This window comes from Mytilus californianus, unplaced genomic scaffold, assembly GCF_021869535.1.
Source record: "Mytilus californianus isolate M0D057914Y unplaced genomic scaffold, xbMytCali1.0.p SCAF_11, whole genome shotgun sequence".
NCBI classification, from domain to species: Eukaryota; Metazoa; Mollusca; class Bivalvia; order Mytilida; family Mytilidae; genus Mytilus; species Mytilus californianus.
The window spans coordinates 7,324,024-7,345,238 of NW_026262593.1; the positions used below are offsets into that span (position 1 = coordinate 7,324,024).

The 21,215-nt window shown below is 32.9% G+C and overlaps 1 protein-coding gene across 7 annotated transcripts in view; it reads left to right on the forward strand.

Annotated features, from left to right (window-relative positions):
- Positions 1–21,215, forward strand: part of LOC127719469 (calmodulin-binding transcription activator 2-like) — a 113,418-nt gene that overhangs the window by 29,254 nt on the left and 62,949 nt on the right. For 5 of the 7 annotated variants that reach the window (XM_052225612.1, XM_052225614.1, XM_052225609.1 and 2 more), the window contains exon 3: positions 19,929–20,001. In XM_052225612.1, coding sequence (XP_052081572.1) covers positions 19,953–20,001 — 49 coding nt within the window. In that variant the 5' untranslated portion in view covers positions 19,929–19,952. Of the gene's footprint in view, positions 1–6,379; positions 6,525–8,015; positions 8,044–19,928; positions 20,002–21,215 lie in introns of those variants that run through there. The other 2 variants (XM_052225610.1, XM_052225611.1) reach the window with 2 other exon arrangements.

Sequence of the window (21,215 nt, forward strand, 5' to 3'; positions counted from 1 at the left end):
GTGATATCCTTATTTTGAATCCTCTTGCCATCTCTGTGATATCCTTATTTTAAATCTCCTTGCCATCTCTGTAATATCCTTTATTTAAATCTTCTTGCCATCTCTGTGATATATTCCTTTCAAATCTCCTTGCCATCTCTGTGATATCCTTATTTAAATTTTCTTGCCATCTCTGTGATATCCTGCTTTTTAATCTCCTTGTCATCTCTGTGATATCCTTATTTTAGATCTTCTTGCCATCTCTGTGATATCCTCCTATTAAATTTCCTTGCCATCTCTGTTATATCCTGCTTTTAAATCTCCTTGTCATCTCTGTGATATCCTCATTTAGATCTTCTTGCCATCTTTGTGATATCCTCCTTTTAAATCTCCTTGCCATCTCTGTGATAACCTGCTTTTAAATCTTCTTGTCATCTCTGTGATATTCTTATTTTAAATCTCCTTGCCATCTCTGTGATATCCTTATTTTAAATCTCCTTGTAATCTCTGTGATATCCTCATTTAAATCTTCTTGTCATCTCTGTGATATCCTTATTTTAAATCTCCTTGCCATCTCTGTGATATCCTTATTTTGAATCTCCTTGCCATCTTTGTGATATCCTTATTTTAAATCTTCTTGTAATCTCTGTGATATCCTGCTTTTAAATCTACTTGTTATCTCTGTGATATCCTCATTTAAATCTCCTTGCCATCTCTGTGATATCCTGCTTTTAAATCTTCTTGTCATCTCTGTGATATCATCCTTTTAAATCCTCTTACCATCTCTGTGATATCCTTATTTTAAATCTCCTTGCCATCTCTGTGATATCCTTATTTTAAATCTTCTTGCCATCTCTGTGATATCCTTATTTTAAATCTCCTTGCCATCTCTGTGATATCCTCCTTTTAAATCTCCTTGCCATCTCTGTGATATCCTGCTTTTAAATCTTCTTGTAATCTCTGTGATATCCTGCTTTTAAATCTTCTTGTCATCTCTGTGATATCATCCTTTTAAATCCTCTTACCATCTCTGTGATATCCTTATTTTAAATCTTCTTGTCATCTCTGTGATATCCTTATTTTAAATCTCCTTGCCATCTCTGTGATATCCTTATTTTAAATCTCCTTGCCATCTCTGTGATATCCTTATTTTAAATCTTCTTGCCATCTCTGTGATTTCCTTATTTTAAATCTTCTTGTCATCTCTGTGATATCCTTATTTTAAATCTCCTTGCCATCTCTGTGATATCCTTATTTTAAATCTCCTTGCCATCTCTGTGATATCCTTATTTTAAATCTTCTTGCCATCTTTGTGATATCCTCCTTTTAAATCTCCTTGCCATCTCTGTGATAACCTGCTTTTAAATCTTCTTGTCATCTCTGTGATATTCTTATTTTAAATCTCCTTGCCATCTCTGTGATATCCTTATTTTAAATCTCCTTGTAATCTCTGTGATATCCTCATTTAAATCTTCTTGTCATCTCTGTGATATCCTTATTTTAAATCTCCTTGCCATCTCTGTGATATCCTTATTTTGAATCTCCTTGCCATCTTTGTGATATCCTTATTTTAAATCTTCTTGTAATCTCTGTGATATCCTGCTTTTAAATCTACTTGTTATCTCTGTGATATCCTCATTTAAATCTCCTTGCCATCTCTGTGATATCCTGCTTTTAAATCTTCTTGTCATCTCTGTGATATCATCCTTTTAAATCCTCTTACCATCTCTGTGATATCCTTATTTTAAATCTCCTTGCCATCTCTGTGATATCCTTATTTTAAATCTTCTTGCCATCTCTGTGATATCCTTATTTTAAATCTCCTTGCCATCTCTGTGATATCCTCCTTTTAAATCTCCTTGCCATCTCTGTGATATCCTGCTTTTAAATCTTCTTGTAATCTCTGTGATATCCTGCTTTTAAATCTTCTTGTCATCTCTGTGATATCATCCTTTTAAATCCTCTTACCATCTCTGTGATATCCTTATTTTAAATCTTCTTGTCATCTCTGTGATATCCTTATTTTAAATCTCCTTGCCATCTCTGTGATATCCTTATTTTAAATCTCCTTGCCATCTCTGTGATATCCTTATTTTAAATCTTCTTGCCATCTCTGTGATTTCCTTATTTTAAATCTCCTTGCCATCTCTGTGATATCCTGCTTTTAAATCTTCTTGTAATCTCTGTGATATCCTGCTTTTAAATCTTCTTGTAATCTCTGTGATATCCTCATTTAAATCTTCTTGTAATCTCTGTGATATCCTGCTTTTAAATCTTCTTGTCATCTCTGTGATATCATCCTTTTAAATCCTCTTACCATCTCTGTGATATCCTTATTTTAAATCTTCTTGTCATCTCTGTGATATCCTTATTTTAAATCTCCTTGCCATCTCTGTGATATCCTTATTTTAAATCTCCTTGCCATCTCTGTGATATCCTTATTTTAAATCTTCTTGCCATCTCTGTGATTTCCTTATTTTAAATCTCCTTGCCATCTCTGTGATATCCTCCTTTTAAATCTCCTTGCCATCTCTGTGATATCCTGCTTTTAAATCTTCTTGTAATCTCTGTGATATCCTGCTTTTAAATCTTCTTGTAATCTCTGTGATATCCTCATTTAAATCTCCTTGCCATCTCTGTGATATCCTGCTTTTAAATCTTCTTGTCATCTCTGTGATATCATCCTTTTAAATCCTCTTACCATCTCTGTGATATCCTTATTTTAAATCTCCTTGCCATCTCTGTGATATCCTTATTTTAAATCTTCTTGCCATCTCTGTGATATCATCCTTTTAAGTCTCCTTGTCATCTCTGTGATATATATCTTTCTTTTAGATCTTCTTGTCATCACACTTTCCTTTTAATCAGAGGAAATATTAAAGACAAACTGATATATGTAGATTGGTCTTTTAATAAAGATGTTAATTTGATTACAGCAGGTAGACATTTAAAATCTTGAGAAGATTAATGGAGAAATGATCTTACCTGCTGATTGATGATTAATCTAATAAAGTAAAACATGTGTGGATAATTACTTAAGCAGTTGGCAAGAACCCCTATAATCAGGCTAATTAGTGTAACCTTTCAAATTCTTCTCACTTGCTCTATGCTTCTCTAGTTTCCTTTTGTTCACTTCAATTTTACCATTGTTACACTTTTTCTCACTTTAAATTTGATAATATTTGATATTGTCAAAGCTCAAAGGTAAACACACCAGACGCTGTTGTACTGCATCTAGCATTTATTATAGAATAAGCTTGATTTTAATAAGTACACTTAGAAATAAATATAAAGGTAAGACATTAAATGGAAAGATTCAATGAATCACCAAAAATGTTGCACAGGACAACAGTCTGCACCAAATTCTCTGAAAATAGACATATAATTAAGGACAAACAACAGTAAAAAGCACATGGTCCACTGATAGCCTGACAAATGATACATGTGGGATTAACCTGTTTTACGTGTGCATATGAACATCCCCCTTCTATCTAGACATGAATCGCCGCAATATAGCCTTGTTGTGCTAATGCGGCGTAAAGCAACCAACAATCAATCAATCAATCTAGACATGAACACCCCCTTCTATCTAGACATGAACGTCCCCCTTCTATCTAGACATGGAACATCCCCCTTCTATCTAGACATGGAACATCCCCCTTCTATCAAGACATGGAACATCCCCCTTCTATCTAGACATGAACATCCCCCTTCTATCTAGACATGAACATCACCCTTCTATCTAGACATGAACATCCCCCTTCTATCTAGACATGAACATCCCCCTTCTATCTAGACATGAATGCCCCCTTCTATCTAGACATGAACATCACCCTTCTATCTAGACATAAACATCACCCTTCTATCTAGAAATGAACATCCCCCTTTTATCTAGACATGGAACATCCCCCTTCTATCTAGACATGAACATCACCCTTCTATCTAGACATGAACATCCCCCTTCTATCTAGACATGAATGCCCCCTTCTATCTAGACATGAACATCACCCTTCTATCTAGACATGAACATCCCCCTTCTATCTAGACATGAACATCAGCCTTCTATCTAGACATGAACATCACTGTTCTATCTAGACATGAACATCACCCTTCTATCTAGACATGAACATCCCCCTTCTATCTAGACATGAATGCCCCCTTCTATCTAGACATTAACATCCCCCTTCTATCTAGACATGAACATCACCCTTCTATCTAGACATGAACATCCCCCTTCTATCTAGACATGGAACATCCCCCTTCTATCTAGAAATGGAACATCCCCTTCTATCTAGACATGAACATCCCCCTTCTATCTAGACATAAACATCCCCCTTCTATCTAGACATGAACATCCCCTTCTATCTAGACATGAACATCCCCCTTCTATCTAGAAATGGAACATCCCCTTCTATCTAGACATGAACATCCCCCTTCTAACTAGACATGAATATCCCCCTTCTATCTAGACATGCACATCACCCTTCTATCTAGACATGAACATCCCCATTCTGTCTAGACATGAACATCCCCCTTCTATCTAGACATGAACATCACCCTTCTATCTAGACATGAACATCCCCCTTCTATCTAGACATGAACATCACCCTTCTATCTAGACATGAACATCCCCTTCTATCTAGACATGAACATCACCCTTCTATCTAGACATGAACATCCCCCTTCTATCTAGACATGAACATCACTCTTCTATCTAGACATGAACATCACCTTTCTATCTAGACATGAACATCACCCTTCTTTCTAGACATGAACATCCCCTTCTATCTAGAAATGGAACATCCCCCTTCTATCAAGACATGAACATCCCCTTCTATCTAGACATGAACATCCCCTTCTATCAAGACATGAACATCCCCTTTTTATCTAGACATGGAACATCCCCCTTCTATCAAGACATGAACATCCCCTTCTATCTAGACATGAACATCCCCTTCTATCAAGACATGAACATCCCCTTTTTATCTAGACATGGAACATCCCCCTTCTATCTAGACATATAGACATGAACACCCCCCATCTATCTAGACATGAACTGCTCCCTTTTATCAAGACATGAACATCCCCTTTCTATCTAGACATGAACATCCCCTTTCTATCTAGACTGTGTGTCAAGTTTTCACACAATAGAAAACCAGCACAGACTAGGGATTCCACAAGGAAAAACATGGGATTGGTTGTTACAACAGTTTCATTTAAAGGTTCTCATCATTCATTGACAAAACTTGTGAAGTAACGGTGATTAATGATTTTCTCTGTTCCTGTTATACATAAATGGCCATTAGGACCATTATATAAAATCTAAATGAGCACTGTATTCAATATATAGCCTCTTTGTTGACGCATAAGTCAATCCAATAAGAAGACCATAAAAACATTTCTATAGTATACTGGAAACCTCATGGAACTTTATCAGTAAAACTTACTACAGAACTGCTATAAACAGTATGTTGTTATATATAATCATTTATATGTTAAATCAATTCAGACACAATCCATTTTACTTATTACATAATTCCTAGTATTTTATTTACATGTAATGATAGTGAAATTGGTGTAGACTCTGTCTTAAGACATGCAAACCTTTAATTTAGTAATAATATCTGACATTCGACTCTCAAGTTTGTTGGTGCTGAATTTGGGTCAAGAATATGTTTTAACTTTTATTGGTGTTTTTTTGTGTAAAGAAATTCCAGACTAATATTGCCACAACTCAGGATAGCAATGTTAACTGTCACTAATAAACTGTACATTATAGTTATATACATGGTATTGCTATCATAACAGTTTAAACATAACCATGATTGTCTCCCTTCTTAATAGCCTATTGTTTATATCTACCTTTCATTGATTTTATGTGCTTTGTATAATTTCCCGCTTTCATTAAACGTATTTCGACTGTAGTCATATCCTCAGCGGCACTTTCATCGATAGCATTTCCCATCAGTATGCGAGAGAAGTACTAAAATTGAGTGATTTGATTATTGTGGTTGTGTTGATGGCAGTCATTAAAACCACTCAAATATCTCTTGGCTATTGATTTGGTTTGGATTTTATTTGGATACTGTTTATTTATTCTTTTTAAACTTTTATCATAACATAGTTTATAAATAATCATTCAGTATCATATTGAACCACTGGGAGGTTTAAAACACTTTTAATTGATCAGACAGTCGTGACAATTACTTTAAAAGTATTATCATCCAGCTATCGTTTTTCTCAGTTTGGGACAGTGGTACATTAAAATCTTTAATTTTTAATTCACTGGGACAAAATTGAAATGAAATTTAAAACTTTTTGAACATGATGATACTGTTTATCCCCACTACCATGTTAGAATGCTGTATAAATAAAGAACTTACAACATTATTTATTCAGCCGCGAGTCATCAACTCACTCTGAGAGTAACACAGAGCATACACATTATTTGTATATATCTGTATACAATGAAATAAACATGCATGTGAATATAACTATAAGTTAAGGATGTTTAAGTGACGTCAATCTCATAGAAGGATTTTAAGGTAAGGTGGCAACCATTTAAATTTCAGGACAGGGGGTGGGGCAGTAGAAATTTTTGCAGATGGAATATTCATTTTCATCTGTAGCTATTATTTGGCTTATCTGTTCCTTGCAAAAAATCATTTTCACTTTCTTACACAATTATTTACTTCATTTAATGTCCTGCATTTTGTTAACAGAATATTTTCATCCTGTCTTAGGTTAATGCTTGAAATTGCTGAATTTGGCATTGTAAGTAAAAGTAAGGAAGGAGACATAAAATGATGAACAAGTAATCAATCATAAGCCTTGTATCTTTGATGAGTTTTTGTCTCGTCTTGACGGAGTCAAAAAGCGAGACATAGGTATATGCTGTTTCCTGCGGCGGCGGTGGCGTCAACAATGTATTAGTTTGTGATTAGGTCTAGTTCATGGTTAACCACTAGTGGTAGGTCAATGATATTTGGTATGCAGTTGTATTAGCATTGGCACATCTCATTACCATGTAGATGATTTGGCCCCGCCCCCTCAGTCAAGGTCTATTGACTTTGAAACTTTGCTTAGTTTACATGTATTAGTTTGTGATTAGGTCATGCAGTTTAAGTGGAACCGTTAGTGGTAGGTCAATGATAATTGCCTAATTGGTATGCAGTTGTATATATAAGCATTAGCACATCTCATTTCCATAGAGAATATTTGGGTCCTACCCCTCAGTCATGGTCTATTGACTTTGAAACTTTTGCTTAGTTAACATGTATTAGTTTGTGATTAGGTCAGTTTAAGATGAACCACTAATGTTAAGTCAATGATATTCGGTATGCAAATGTATTGGCATTTGCAAGTTTCATTTCCATGGAGATATATATAACCCAACCCCTTAATTATGGTTCATTGACTTTGAAACTTTTACATATATATATATAGTTTACAAGTTAATGTTTATGTTTAGGTTTGTTTAAAGGGAACAACTTATGAAAAGTCGATGGTATTTGGTTTGCAGTTGTATTAGTATTGGCACATCTCATTCCCATGGAGATTGTTTAGCCCTGTACCTTCAGTCATGGTTCATTGACTTTGAATATTTGCATAACTTACCTGTTAAAGTATTGCTATTTTAATTTCAACATTTGCATTATCAAAATAACAAATTAACGAGACATATCTCTGTCTGTTAACAGTTTATTACTTCTTATACCTAGTATCAAATAGATAACATGAATCCCTAAAATCAAATAGATAGCATGAATATGTAGAATGAAATAGATAACATCTTGAATATGCATGAAATATTAGCCACTGGACGTTAAGCAACCAACAATCAATCAAATAGATAACATGAATATCTAGAATCAAATAGATAACATGAATATCAATGAAACATGTAAAATTCTCAAATAGTTATGATTACAGTGTAGCCTATAGCTAGTTATCTGACTGATTAACCAATGGCCTACTACAGTCATACAAATACATTATATCTATCATTATAGGAATTCATAAGTCAATTACCATCATATATGGTCGGAGAAACTTCTATAATAAGTATGTAGCTTTATATAACACTTAATATTTAATACTATAATGGTTTATTTTAATTGAATGGATTTAAGTTATATTGAAAACTATTCATTATCGTTCAGATATTATATTTATATACATTTTCATAATATTTATTCTTCAGAGAAATGATCTGTGTTTCACAGGGTTTGGTTATATAAAGAAATATGTGCACTTATAGTAAATGAACAGTTGTAACAGATTGCACATTTTGATTTCATTATGGCAATTGTTAATGCTTTGTTTGAATAGGGAAGATATAATGCATGTGAATATGCTATTCAGTTTTCCATAGGAAATATTATATTAAAAAAACTTTGTGGTAAGTCATTTTTTCACCTTTAAAAACGAATGAAGTATTTGAGGAGTGTAGAACGGCATGATATCAGTGATAAGTTTGAGCTGCCTTTCAGTAAATTACATACTTTGTAGTTAAGTTTATTGTTGTTTTGTTTGTGCTTTAAATTTGTCTTTGTTATTTATTATACTGTCTTTACAGAGTAAAGTACTGTATACATGTAAATTCAGAAATTAATGTGTTCATTTATTATTGCAATTGCAGGAAATCTGCATATGGATATATGCGTCAGATATCAAAATGTGAGTTCTTATTATTGCGATACAGACATCCATTCGCAATATTAGCATTCATAAAAACTTCACAATAGTTTCTGAATTTACAGTACTTAGCCTGTACTGCATGATTTTTACTTTTGTGCCCTTTCATTTATTTCCAGGTATTTTGTTACCAACAAAATTGTTCATTATATAATCCTGAGACAATTCTATTTCAAGGACATTATATGATTATTTTTGGAGAATAACTTACCAGTAATAGATTTTTGACCCAACGACTATTGTATCACAGAATATTTACATTGCACAACATGGTATCATATGTTAATAATAAGCTATTTTTCTGGGGAGAACACTTAGAAGCAAAAAACTTCATTTTATGTCAAGTTGTTAATACTGTAAATTCAGATATTACATGTATTTATTTATTCCTATATCAACATGACTGACCTAAATGAAAAAAAAAAATTATTGCAATCAAAGAAAAAGCTGCATACAATTTTATTTGTCAGATTTAGAATGTGAGTTCTTATTACTGCGATACTAATCCAGTTTAGTTGCATTATTGGCAATAATACAAACCTCACAATAATTTCTAAATTTACAGTATTTTATTGTGAATTCTAATATGACGTTCTTCAAGCGCTTTGAGTACACACCCGTGGTAAAATTTGAATATATTCATATGTCAGCTGATAGTCAACATCATGATTTGTTTGGGCTTTTCCAATCCCAACGTCGTATGCTTTTTTTATTGATATACCTCACGTCAGATGGTGTAATGACGTCATTGAACGATGAAGTATTATATTAATGTAAGGATTTTACGGGAAAATACAGGAATGGGAAATTGAGAGTCGTTAAAACATGAAAACATAAACAAAAGATGGTAAGAATTTGTATATATGTCCATATCTTCTTAAATGAAAGTAAGATAGTCAGTTCAATTCATCCAAATCTGTCTTATATAGAAATAAGAAGATGTGGTATGACGGAGTGCCAATGAGACAACTCTCCATCCAAGTCACAAGGTGTAAAAAGTAGTATGTTATTGTATAATGTTTAAGAATGTCACTTATTCAATTTTCTTCATCGTTTACGTCAATATTAAGTGTGTTAATTTTCGGCAACAGCAAATATTTCCCTTCACATAGAGCGCTTTGATCCAAAAGAATTGCAGTCTTTGTCCTATTAGAATAGAAATAATTCATGGGGGCTTGAATTTATATTGATTTTACCAATAATAACATCAAAGCAATAACTTTAAATGTTGTGGCTTGTGGTCAAAAATGTGTATAATAAGAACATACTGTAGGTACCTAAACAGGTACTAAGTCAGATCTGAGATTGAACAGGCAAAATATGACATCCTATTTTGAATTTCAGGCAGTTTTTTTTATTATTCAAACAATCAGTCAAAAAGTGTTGTAAATGATCCCCAGTCCTTCAGTTTTCATTTGGTACCAAAATTGTCAAAGTTTCTACATATTTGAAAGTTACACTATGAGTAGGAAATACTTTGTATTAAATTATGTACTTCTTTTTAGTATGGTCTTATAGAGCAGTGCATTACATTTGTGTGCATTACCATTACATTTGTGCGCATTACATTACATTTGCACAGCTTTTGATTACATTTGTTAGCATTCTTTTACAGGTAAAATAATACATATTTATTTATTTAATTATTATTTTCTAGCAAGATAAGTCCGTTTTATTGTGCACAAACACTTAGTCCTGGAAATATATGCAGATAAAAATGTAAAACCATAGTAAACCTAAAGATTAAAAGTACTGATTTTACATATCGTAATGTGCACAAAAATACATGAATGAGCTGAATAAAATTGCTCAGTGTATTGAGCATGGAATGATTCAGGGCCATGTGTAGTATGCCTGGATTCTGCTGACGGTGGAGGAAATAGGGAATCTGGTGAGATACCTTTGCAACTATTTACAGTGCATCATGAAATACCTTCGCAACTATTTACGGTTCATCATGAAATATCCCCCGACTTAAGTGTTCTGTCGATACGGAAACTTAATCCATCTTACACTAATGATTTTTTCCACTGATTTGTCTCTGACATACGAAACTCCATGTGTGTGCCTTGATACATTGGCTGTGTTTGGATATATGCCTAAGGCAGCCTATGGTTACCCATAGGTATCTTTGGGTACCCATGGTTTGATATTTTGATCTATAGAATATCAAACCAAAGGTACCTATGGATAACCATAGGCCACCTCTGGCGTATATCCAAACACAGCCATTTTTACAAACTAACTTAAATTATTTATTAAAGCGATCACTATTTGGTAAAATAATGAAACAGAATACTATTTTCTCTGAAATATTCGCATAAGTCACATGTATGTCTTAAGCAGTTATGGGATTTCTTATGATCACTGTATATTTTTTTATAATTCAATATGAAAAATATATTATTCAAATTTTCAAATATGTTAAAAATTTATTATAACTAAACTCATATTTATTATGAATTATCTTTATTTTACCTATGTTACCTGTAAAATGAATGCACCCAAATGTAATAAAAATGAATCCCCAAATGCTCCCCTTTTTGACTAGGCCCGAATTAGTGGTTTTCACTTCAGGACATTGACCAATCACAACATTGCTGATAACCAAAAATGAAATATAGGTTTCTGAAACAGTAAATATACATTTATCCATCCAAAAATACTAACAGAGAGTATTTAGTTATGCAGACAGTATAATGGTATAATGGACATAATACATGTATCAGTACAAATTATTACTCATAGTTAATTAGTTAATCAGGTATAATTGTGTCATAATATATATATATATAATTAGTATGTCGAGGCAAAGCACAGATGAATTTGTTTATGTTTCAGATTTTATAGTTAATTCATTGATAAAACTAAATGCACTAAAAGATTTTAGTTTACATTACTTTTAGTAAGTATGGACTTTTTGGATCCTAATCTTTCGACTGGCAATTATTCCATATAATAGAAAAGAAAGGATATGGGGTATCCATCCATGACACAAAATCAGTAAATGCACTGCAAAAAAAAAAATACACAAAGAGCAAAGGAACAGCGATTTTATTGCTGTTCTTCATCTCAAAGTCACAGTGAGGCCTTCAACACAGAGCAAAAACTCTCACCTCACTTCAAGTTTAAGGTGGCTCCCTAGCACTTGTTTGAGCGGAAGTCTTAGCAATCTGACTATCACGCCACAACTGTAAATTGAAGAACAATTCTCAGCCATTGAGTAATTATTATATAATCAAATTAACCGTTTACTGTCATAATTTAGCCCAACAATCACATATGTATTAAGTAGGAGATATTTAGTTACACACCAATGAGACAAGAACTGATACTTTTGCTGAAATTAAGATGACAGCAAATAAAATTTCATCATTTGCTATTTTTTCAAGGAATTGACAAATCCTTGATATCATCCAGAATACAAACTTATTCCAAAAAGAAAATGCAATTTTAAACTATTGACATCACATTAAGATTCTAAGAATGCTTTAGTGCCAATGGCCTTCACAAAAGTTTTAAGACATTTAGTTCCAAATGTACTGAATAAATAACAGAATGTTTATAGTATATACAGTATATTTTGAACTTATAATTAACAATAGTTATATCCTTGGCTATTTATATCATTGACTTTATTTTAATAGTTATTAAATTAAATCTGGAATAATGTGTACAAAAACTGATTGAAGGGGTATTAGCGGCCAAATTTGTTACCACCAAATTGACTCAAATCTCTTAATTGGTTTGAAACATATTAAAATATTTACCAGAATTTTAAAGTTCCATTAAAGAAACAAATAGATCAGATCGATGAATGCTTGAAATCGTAATATATAAGGTATCAACATTTTGTGCTTATTTTAGGACTAGATATAAGTCTAACTAACAATCAGGTCATGACTTAATTTGCCCCTTGAATTTTCTTAAACATTTTCAGATAATAATATATTAATATTCTGTGAGCCATGATCCTAAAAAGTGTTAATCATTTTTGCTTTTTTGTCTGCCAAATGTCCTTTTTTAGAAGAATCTCTTTGTTTTTAAGTGTAGATATTACAGGTTTTCATTTCATACATATTGTATTTTTTTATTAGCTGCAAAAGCACGGGATTCTGTTATGTACATGTTTCTTATTTATGTAAAAACAATCCAAGAGCAAAAAATATTATCTGTGGCCACCTAATTTAAATCAGCATTGTATGTGTTCCTGCCGCAAGGATCCGGAAATTTTTCCAGACAATTTCGGTCATTTTGAGAATGTTTGAAAAGTTGGTGCCCCTTTTCAAATTGTCGATATCAACTTCACTATATTCATAACATCAACGAACATGACGAACTTGTATTGCTGTTTCATCGCATTTACTAAGTAAATGTCTTACCATTACCATGAAGGACAGTTTAGGGAAGGCAACAGTCTAAAATTGAAATGATTTTAATGACTCAAAATGGTTAATTTATCAGACATTGCTTACGTTTCTTTCGATTTGACAAAAGTTAAAACCGGAAGTTTGTGATATTTTAAAGTACGAATAATTCCGGATTCATTTCCGGGATTTGTTTTGTTTATCAAATTGACAGGAAATCACCGGCTTTTTATGGCTTTTTTATTATACGCCCGTTTACGGGACGTATTATGGTATACTGTTGTCCGTCTGTCCATCTGTCCGTCCGTCCATCTGTCCGTCTGTCCGTCCGTCGTCAACATGTCGGACATTAACTCAAAAACTCTTTAACCAATTTGCATAAAACTTTGGTGAATTGTTTATATCTATTGATGTGAGCTCCCTTTTGTTTTTTATAAATTTTAGATTTTACGTTTCCGAGCTATGGGGTTTTATTCATTAAAAAAAGGGGGTTTTTCCAGTTTTCGGACAATAACTCAAGAATGCTTTCACTAACTTGCAAGAAATTGTGGTGAATTGTTTATATTTATTGACATGAGCTCCCTTTCGATTTTTATAAATTTTAGATTTTACGTTTCCGAGTTACAGGGTTTTATTCAGAAAAAAAGGGGGATTTTCCAGTTTTTGGACAAAAACTCAAAAATGCTTTCAGCAGTTCTTATGAAACTTTGGTGAATTGTTTATATCTATTGATGTAAGCTCTCTTTAAAATTTTATAAATTTTACATTTTACATTTCTGAGTTATGGGGTTTTATTCATTAAAAAAGGGGGGATTTTCCAATTTTCTGACAATAACTCAAAAATGCTCAGCAATTCTCATGAAACTTTGGTAAATGGTTTATATCTATTGATGTAAGCTCCCTTTTGATTTTCATAAATTTCTAATATGACATTGAGAATTAATTGAACTTTGTTTGTTTATAGTCTGAAAACAGATTTACTAAGTATTGGGCAACAGCACAGTGTATTACACAACAGCAAGAAATCTTTAATTGAATATAAATTCAATTCATATAACCAATTTCAAGTTCTTTGACTAGATTTATTCAGAAACCTATAATATGTCAAATATTTAATTACAATTCAAATTCAGACCTGTATCAAGCTTGAATATTGTGTCCATTTTTGCCCCAACTGTTCAGGTTTGGACCTCTGCGGGCGTATCAAGCTGCGCTCAGCGAAGCAGTTTATTTTATTACCTTGAAAAGTGTTTGAATATAACAGATAATAGTTGCACTTGTTTAATTTAGCATGAAATCAATTTGCATTTTACGATTAAATATTAAAGGAGTGTTATATGTGCATTGAATTGTCAAAAACAGCCCATATTTATGTAGCAGAAGCATTATACTTACCATTAAATTACTCAAAGTTTACATTTTAACAATTTTGTAAAGCTGCTATATTTTGGGGCCAAATAAAGGGGTCTTACTGGACCTACTCCTTTGCTGAAGACAATTTCACGCATGCGTATTACATAGTAAATAAAGCACATGTGTTACTCATGAAAAAATACTTTTTTCTACGTAAATTTAGATTTAATTTTTAAAATCAGAATTGATGACTGTCTTTGATGAAAAGTAAATAAATAATGAATACACTTGTCAGGGAACTTTAATGTTTTAAAGATATTATTCTGAGCTTGTGATCACTGTCAGTTGTGAATTAAAACCACAGGTAAAAAGTGATTAGCGATCATTAGCCAATGTTTCCCGGAGGCATTGATATAGATATTAGGAGGGCCAACAGGATTATCAAACTACTGTAGTGGCAGTTTTATTACAGGAAATTAAGGGATTATAAACAAAAACAAGTAATCACAAGTGCAAAATGGCAATTAAGAAATCCGATTTCAAACATTGAGTCAAAAAAATGAACGAAATTACTTCTGTAAAAAAATAAAATTTGTCCTAAATCCCAATTACTCGTTTAGGACAAATAGTTTCATCTTAGGACATGACTGGCAAATATGACCGTTTCCGGACTCTTGGTTCCTCAGGTGGCATATTAACAATTTAAAAAAAAATTGCAAATTTCATTTATTTTTCATCAATAAGTGACATAATCTTTTTCAAAAATGAAAAATTTATAGAAATATGAAACAATAATTATAGTATAATGTATTATCATTGAAAATTAATAAATGTTTTATGAGCTGAGTATCATATTGTGAAAACAAAATTTAAGCTTTATGAAGTACAATTGTGGGATAATTAGTAGTAAAAGGCTGTACGGTGACATAATAGTTGTGAACTTCTATGTCGTCTCTGGTGGAGAGTTGTCTCATTGGCAATCATACCACATCATAGCTGTACGGTGACATAATAGTTGTGAACTTCTATGTCGTCTCTGGTGGAGAGTTGTCTCATTGGCAATCATACCACATCAAGGCTGTACGGTGACATAATAGTTGTGAACTTCTATGTCGTCTCTAGTGGAGAGTTGTCTCATTGGCAATCATAGCACATCAAGGCTGTACTGTACCTATAGTTGTAAACTTCTATGTCGTCTCTGGTGGAGAGTTGTCTCATTGGCAATCATAACACATCAAGGCTGTACGGTACCTATAGTTGTAAACTTCTATGTCCTCTCTGGTGGAGAGTTGTCTCATTGGCAATCATAGCACATCAAGGCTGTACGGTACCTATAGTTGTAAACTTCTATGTGTGTCTGGTGGAGATTTGTCTCATTGGCAATCATACCACATCAAGGCTGTACAGTGACATAATAGTTGTGAACTTCTATGTCGTCTCTGGTGGAGAGTTGTCTCATTGGCAATCATACCACATCAAGGCTGTACAGTGACATAATAGTTGTGAACTTCTATGTCATCCATAATGGAGAGTTGTCTCATTGGCAATCATACCACATCAAGGCTGTACAGTGACATAATAGTTGTGAACTTCTATGTCGTCTCTGGTGGAGAGTTGTCTCATTGGCAATCATACCACATCAAGGCTGTACGGTGACCTGTAGTTGTAAACTTCTATGTCGTCTCTGTTGGAGAGTTGTCTCATTGGCAATCATACCACATCAAGGCTATACAGTGACATAATAGTTGTGAACTTCTATGTCGTCTCTGGTGGGTCTGAGTTGTCTCATTGGCAATCATACCACATCAAGGCTGTACGGTGACCTATAGTTGTAAACTTCTATGTCGTCTCTGTTGGAGCGTTGTCTCATTGGCAATCATACCACATCAAGGCTATACGGTGACATAATAGTTGTGAACTTCTATGTCGTCTCTGTTGGAGAGTTGTCTCATTGGCAATCATACCACATCAAGGCTGTACGGTGACCTATAGTTGTAAACTTCTATGTCGTCTCTGTTGGAGAGTTGTCTCATTGGCAATCATACCACATCAAGGCTATACGGTGACCTATAGTTGTAAACTTCTATATCTTCTCTGGTGGAGAGTTGTCTTATTGACAATCATACCACATCAAGGCTGTATGGTGACCCATAGTTGTAAACTTCTATGTCGTCTCTGGTGGAGAGGTGTTGAGTTGTCTCAATGGCAATCATACCACATCAAGGCTGTACAGTGACCTATAGTTGTAAACTTCTATGTCGTCTCTGGTGGAGAGTTGTCTCGTTGACAATCATACCACATCAAGGCTGTATGGTGACCAATAGTTGTAAACTTCTATATCGTCTCTGATGAAGAGTTGTCTCATTGGCAATCATACCACATCAAGGCTCTATGGTGACCTATAGTAGTAAACTTCTATGTCGTCTCTGTTGGAGAGTTGTCTCATTGGCAATCATACCACATCAAGGCTGTATTGTGACCCATAGTTGTAAACTTCTATGTCGTCTCTGGTGAAGAGTTGTCTTATTGGCAATCATACCACATCAAGGCTGTATGGTGACATAATAGTTGTTAACTTTTATGTCGTCTCTGGTGGAGAGGTGAGAGTTGTCTCATTGGCAATCATACCACATCAAGGCTGTACAGTGACCTATAGTTGTAAACTTCTATGTCATCTCTGGTGGAGAGTTGTCTCATTTGCAATCATACCACATCAAGACCGTATGGTGACCTATAGTTGTAAACTTTTATGTCGTCTCTGGTGGAGAGTTGTTTCATTGGCAATCATACCACATCAAGGCTGTATGGTGACATAATAGTTGTAAACTTCTATGTCGTCTCTGGTGGAGAGACTTGTCTCATTGGCAGTCATACCACATCAAGGCCGTCTGGTGACCTATAGTTGTAAACTTCTATGCTGTCTCTGGCGGAGAGTTGTCTCATTAGCAATCATACCACATCCTCTTATTTTTACACTTTCATATATCACTAAACATTGTCTGTTGAAGTTTACTGTTAGATTCAAAATGTCAATAACCAATATATATTATTTCGAGGATCTGTATACATATTTATAATAATTTGTGCATTTTGAAAAAATATGTTTACAGTGTATTGGAAATAAAACATAATGAATTTTAAAAAAAATTTTAAAAGATCACAGAACATCTTCTTAAAACTTGATGCAAATAAGATATTATGTTACAAACAATATCCTTGTAAAAAAAATGAATGAATATATAACTGTGTTAAGCATATAATCCCTCTAATATTTTTAAGTTAAAACTTTGTTATTACATACATATATATGGTGTTATTGGTATATATATTGTTAAACATGTTAAATACTATGTTATACTGTGTTTCTAGTTTATTTACAGCTAAATGTTTTGTTTATACTGTGTTTTTCGTTTATTGTATTTGATGTCATAAAATATGCATTGAATTCACCACAATAGAATTTAGATTTACTGCAGGTATTGTCTTTGTTCAATGATTTTGTTAAATTATCTTAAGTTTTTGTGACATCATTGTGGATAAGTGGGTGTTCTTATGTCTTACAGTATAATGTGACTGATGTATATGTTTTACACTTAGTTTTTCTTCGTATTTTAGTGTATTGTGTATTAGATCAAAGAAGTTGTCAATAGATTTGTCCTTAAGAATAATGGACTTTATTTTGATTGCTTATAATTCGACAAATGTGTTATATTTCTTATTGCATTGAATAAATGCAGAGCAAGCAATAGTATTAAAACATGCAAATCATCGTTTAAACTGTCTGAGAATTATTTGTTGTTGTTGGAATCAATCAAAGATTTGGTGGTTCCAGATGGCTATCTTGCTTCTTTTTTCAATTTCAACATTCTGTTCATTTTAATAACTCACTTCAGACATGGTGATCACATGCACTGAACCCATCTCTCTGAAGGATACAGTTGAAGCTTTGTGAATTTTCTATTGCATGTCTGTCTGATTGTTTGTCTGTCAGTCAATCCAAAACAAACAGAGGAATAACCTTAAAGTTTGCTTTGAAGTACGACATTTGAACTCAGCAAAATTACTTATGTAATCATTTACATACGTCAGGTCAACTTTGCTGGAATTACCTTATCAGATTTATGCCACTTTAATTTTCTTTAATGTTTCTAGATTATTAATATAACATATTAGTATTCTGTGAGCCATGGTCTTATTAAGCATTAACCATTTTTGCATTTTTAATATTAATACATTTCTTCTCAGAAAACATGGATCAAATAATGCTTGCTATCCCTGCTTCTCTGAAACTACAAGTCCAATTGGACTCAAAACTGGCAGCCAACAGTGTATAAATGTAATCTTAGACTATCTAAGTTCAGAAAATTATCCCCCAAAGAATTTTCTATGAGGGAAAGCAAATTTTTCAGTTTTTGGTACTCGGTAGTTTTGTATAACTAAGGGTTAATATTAATACTGTCCTGAGTATTCAGTTTTTATCATGTTTGTTTAAATGAAAATGCTTTTAAGAAACCAAAGTATACAATTATGATAATTATATGAGGTTGAAGTGTCCAGATTATTGTATATTGATGATATAATTGTAAAACTCTATAACTAAAACCTCCAACTTAAAATTTCCCTTCCATTACTGTCAGACTTCAAGGCTACATGAGATTTTAGTTAGAAGAACTAATGTGGTGATGGAGCTGAAAATTAATTTAAATCGGTATTAGAAGTGTTTTAATTTGAAGTACAACATACATGATGTTACTCATTCCACTTTTTAAAATTTTGTTTGGTTGCATTAATTGGATATGGATTTTTTTCAATAGAGTAATGAAATATAAAGCAGAAAATGTACATAGGAATAATTGATAGTTACATATGGAATAATTGATGATACATTTTTGTGTTAATCCTATTGATTTTGTTATAGGAGAAACACAGAGATATGGGTTATTTTACTGCTTATTGCTCACTTTTTTTCTGATTTCTGGGTAATGATTTTAATATGATGATTGATTTGAGATTTTACTTGTTTCAGTATTTTATTGTTGTCCACATTTATTGCTGTTATACAAGTGAAATATTGAACTAGACTTAACAATGGTAATGATTAGCCAACAGGGTTGTGATGGCAACAGGAGGCCCACTTTGTGTCCTTAATTAGGAGACAGGAAGTCTACAAGTGTCGTTTGCAACTTAGTTAGTTAGTTAGGGAACAGGAGGCCCCCTAGTGATGTTTGTACCTTGTTTAGGAACAGAAGGCCTACTACTAGTGTTTTGTAACTTTGTTGGGGAACTATTGTGCACTATGCCCAATAGTGTTGTTTAGTAACTGAGTTAGGAAACAGGAGGCCCACTAGTGTCTTTTGTAACTGAATTAAGTCCAGAAGTGGAGAGTCTAAGACAGACTTATTTTCATACTTGCCATTTATTTATTTAGATTTAGCTATCCGTATGAAGATCATTTAACATCTAGTATCAATGAAGAAAGAAATTGTTAATAAGTAATTAGCATGATAAGATGATTCCTATTATATTTTTCAGATGATCATGTGATTTACAGATTCAATGAAGATGGACTATCCATCGCCTTGTAACCATCATGTCAGAGTTCCAAGTAAGTTTTCTCCCTTTACAAAGAGTTATCTCCACTTTGTAACAGAGTTAGAAGTCATTTTGTGTCAATCTCCCATTCTTAACCTGTTTAAGTTAATAAGAGTTTCCTTGTGTATGTCAATATCATGATGATGTTGACCTAATTATTAGTTTTAAATAATGTATAGCCAATATTACATTACATAGTGTCATTATGATTAAATCAGCTTAAATGTAAATAATATTCATAAACAGCATTTCTAATTTATCAGTTTACTGAAAAAGCAATACAAAAAATAGCATATCAATAAGTGTACATTTGATTTAGTAAATCAGTTTTATGATGTAGTTCAAAATCTATTACATTTCTCTTTTCGCCAAAATTATAACCCTCAAACTTTTTAATCCCTCAATATATTTTTAAATTTGTAGACTTCAACACTCAAATAAATACTGATATCATATTTTGTGAGCAAGACTTAGCATAGAGACGGAATGAAGATATGTTTCAAAATTTAGACTTTTAACAGTGAAATAACTCCTCAGATATCATATTTTATAAGCAAAACTCAGCATAGAGACAGAATAACGATTCATTTGAATAAGAGATCAATTGATCACTATGAAATATGTATCTTTCCATCCCTGGGTTTAAATGGCTGTCAGTTTGACAAGTCTGGTTATCGTTGTAATTCACCTAGGTTTAATAACCAATTCCCATTTCTTTTTTCCGGTCATTAACAAGTATCAAAGTATTGGAATATATAAAGATATTATTGACAGAAACATCAGACGTACATTACACTGCCAGTTAATCAATGGTGAATACTTTATAAAGTGTCGACCACTCTCACTTCTATCACCAGTACTCAAATTATGTTTTCAAATATTTCTTTGACTTTGACTCTTGTTTATATGAAGCTTTCATAGACCCTGTTCACACTAGCATTTTTTTAATTGATCTAAATAAAACCAGTAAGCGTTCACATTATCTTTTATCCTAACAATCTCTATCGGTCTAATCCAGTGATTGGGAAGGATTTTTTGACCATGGGACTATGGCTCCAATGTTCTTCAGTTCATGGGGTCATTTGAAATAACAGGTGGCCATTGACAAACTCTAATGGACCATTTCAGAAATAATTTTATAAGTATTGAGGCCAATTGATTTTTTTTTGTTGTTCTCATCATCTCATTTTTTAAATTCTATGTACTAAAATACTTATGTTCATGTAA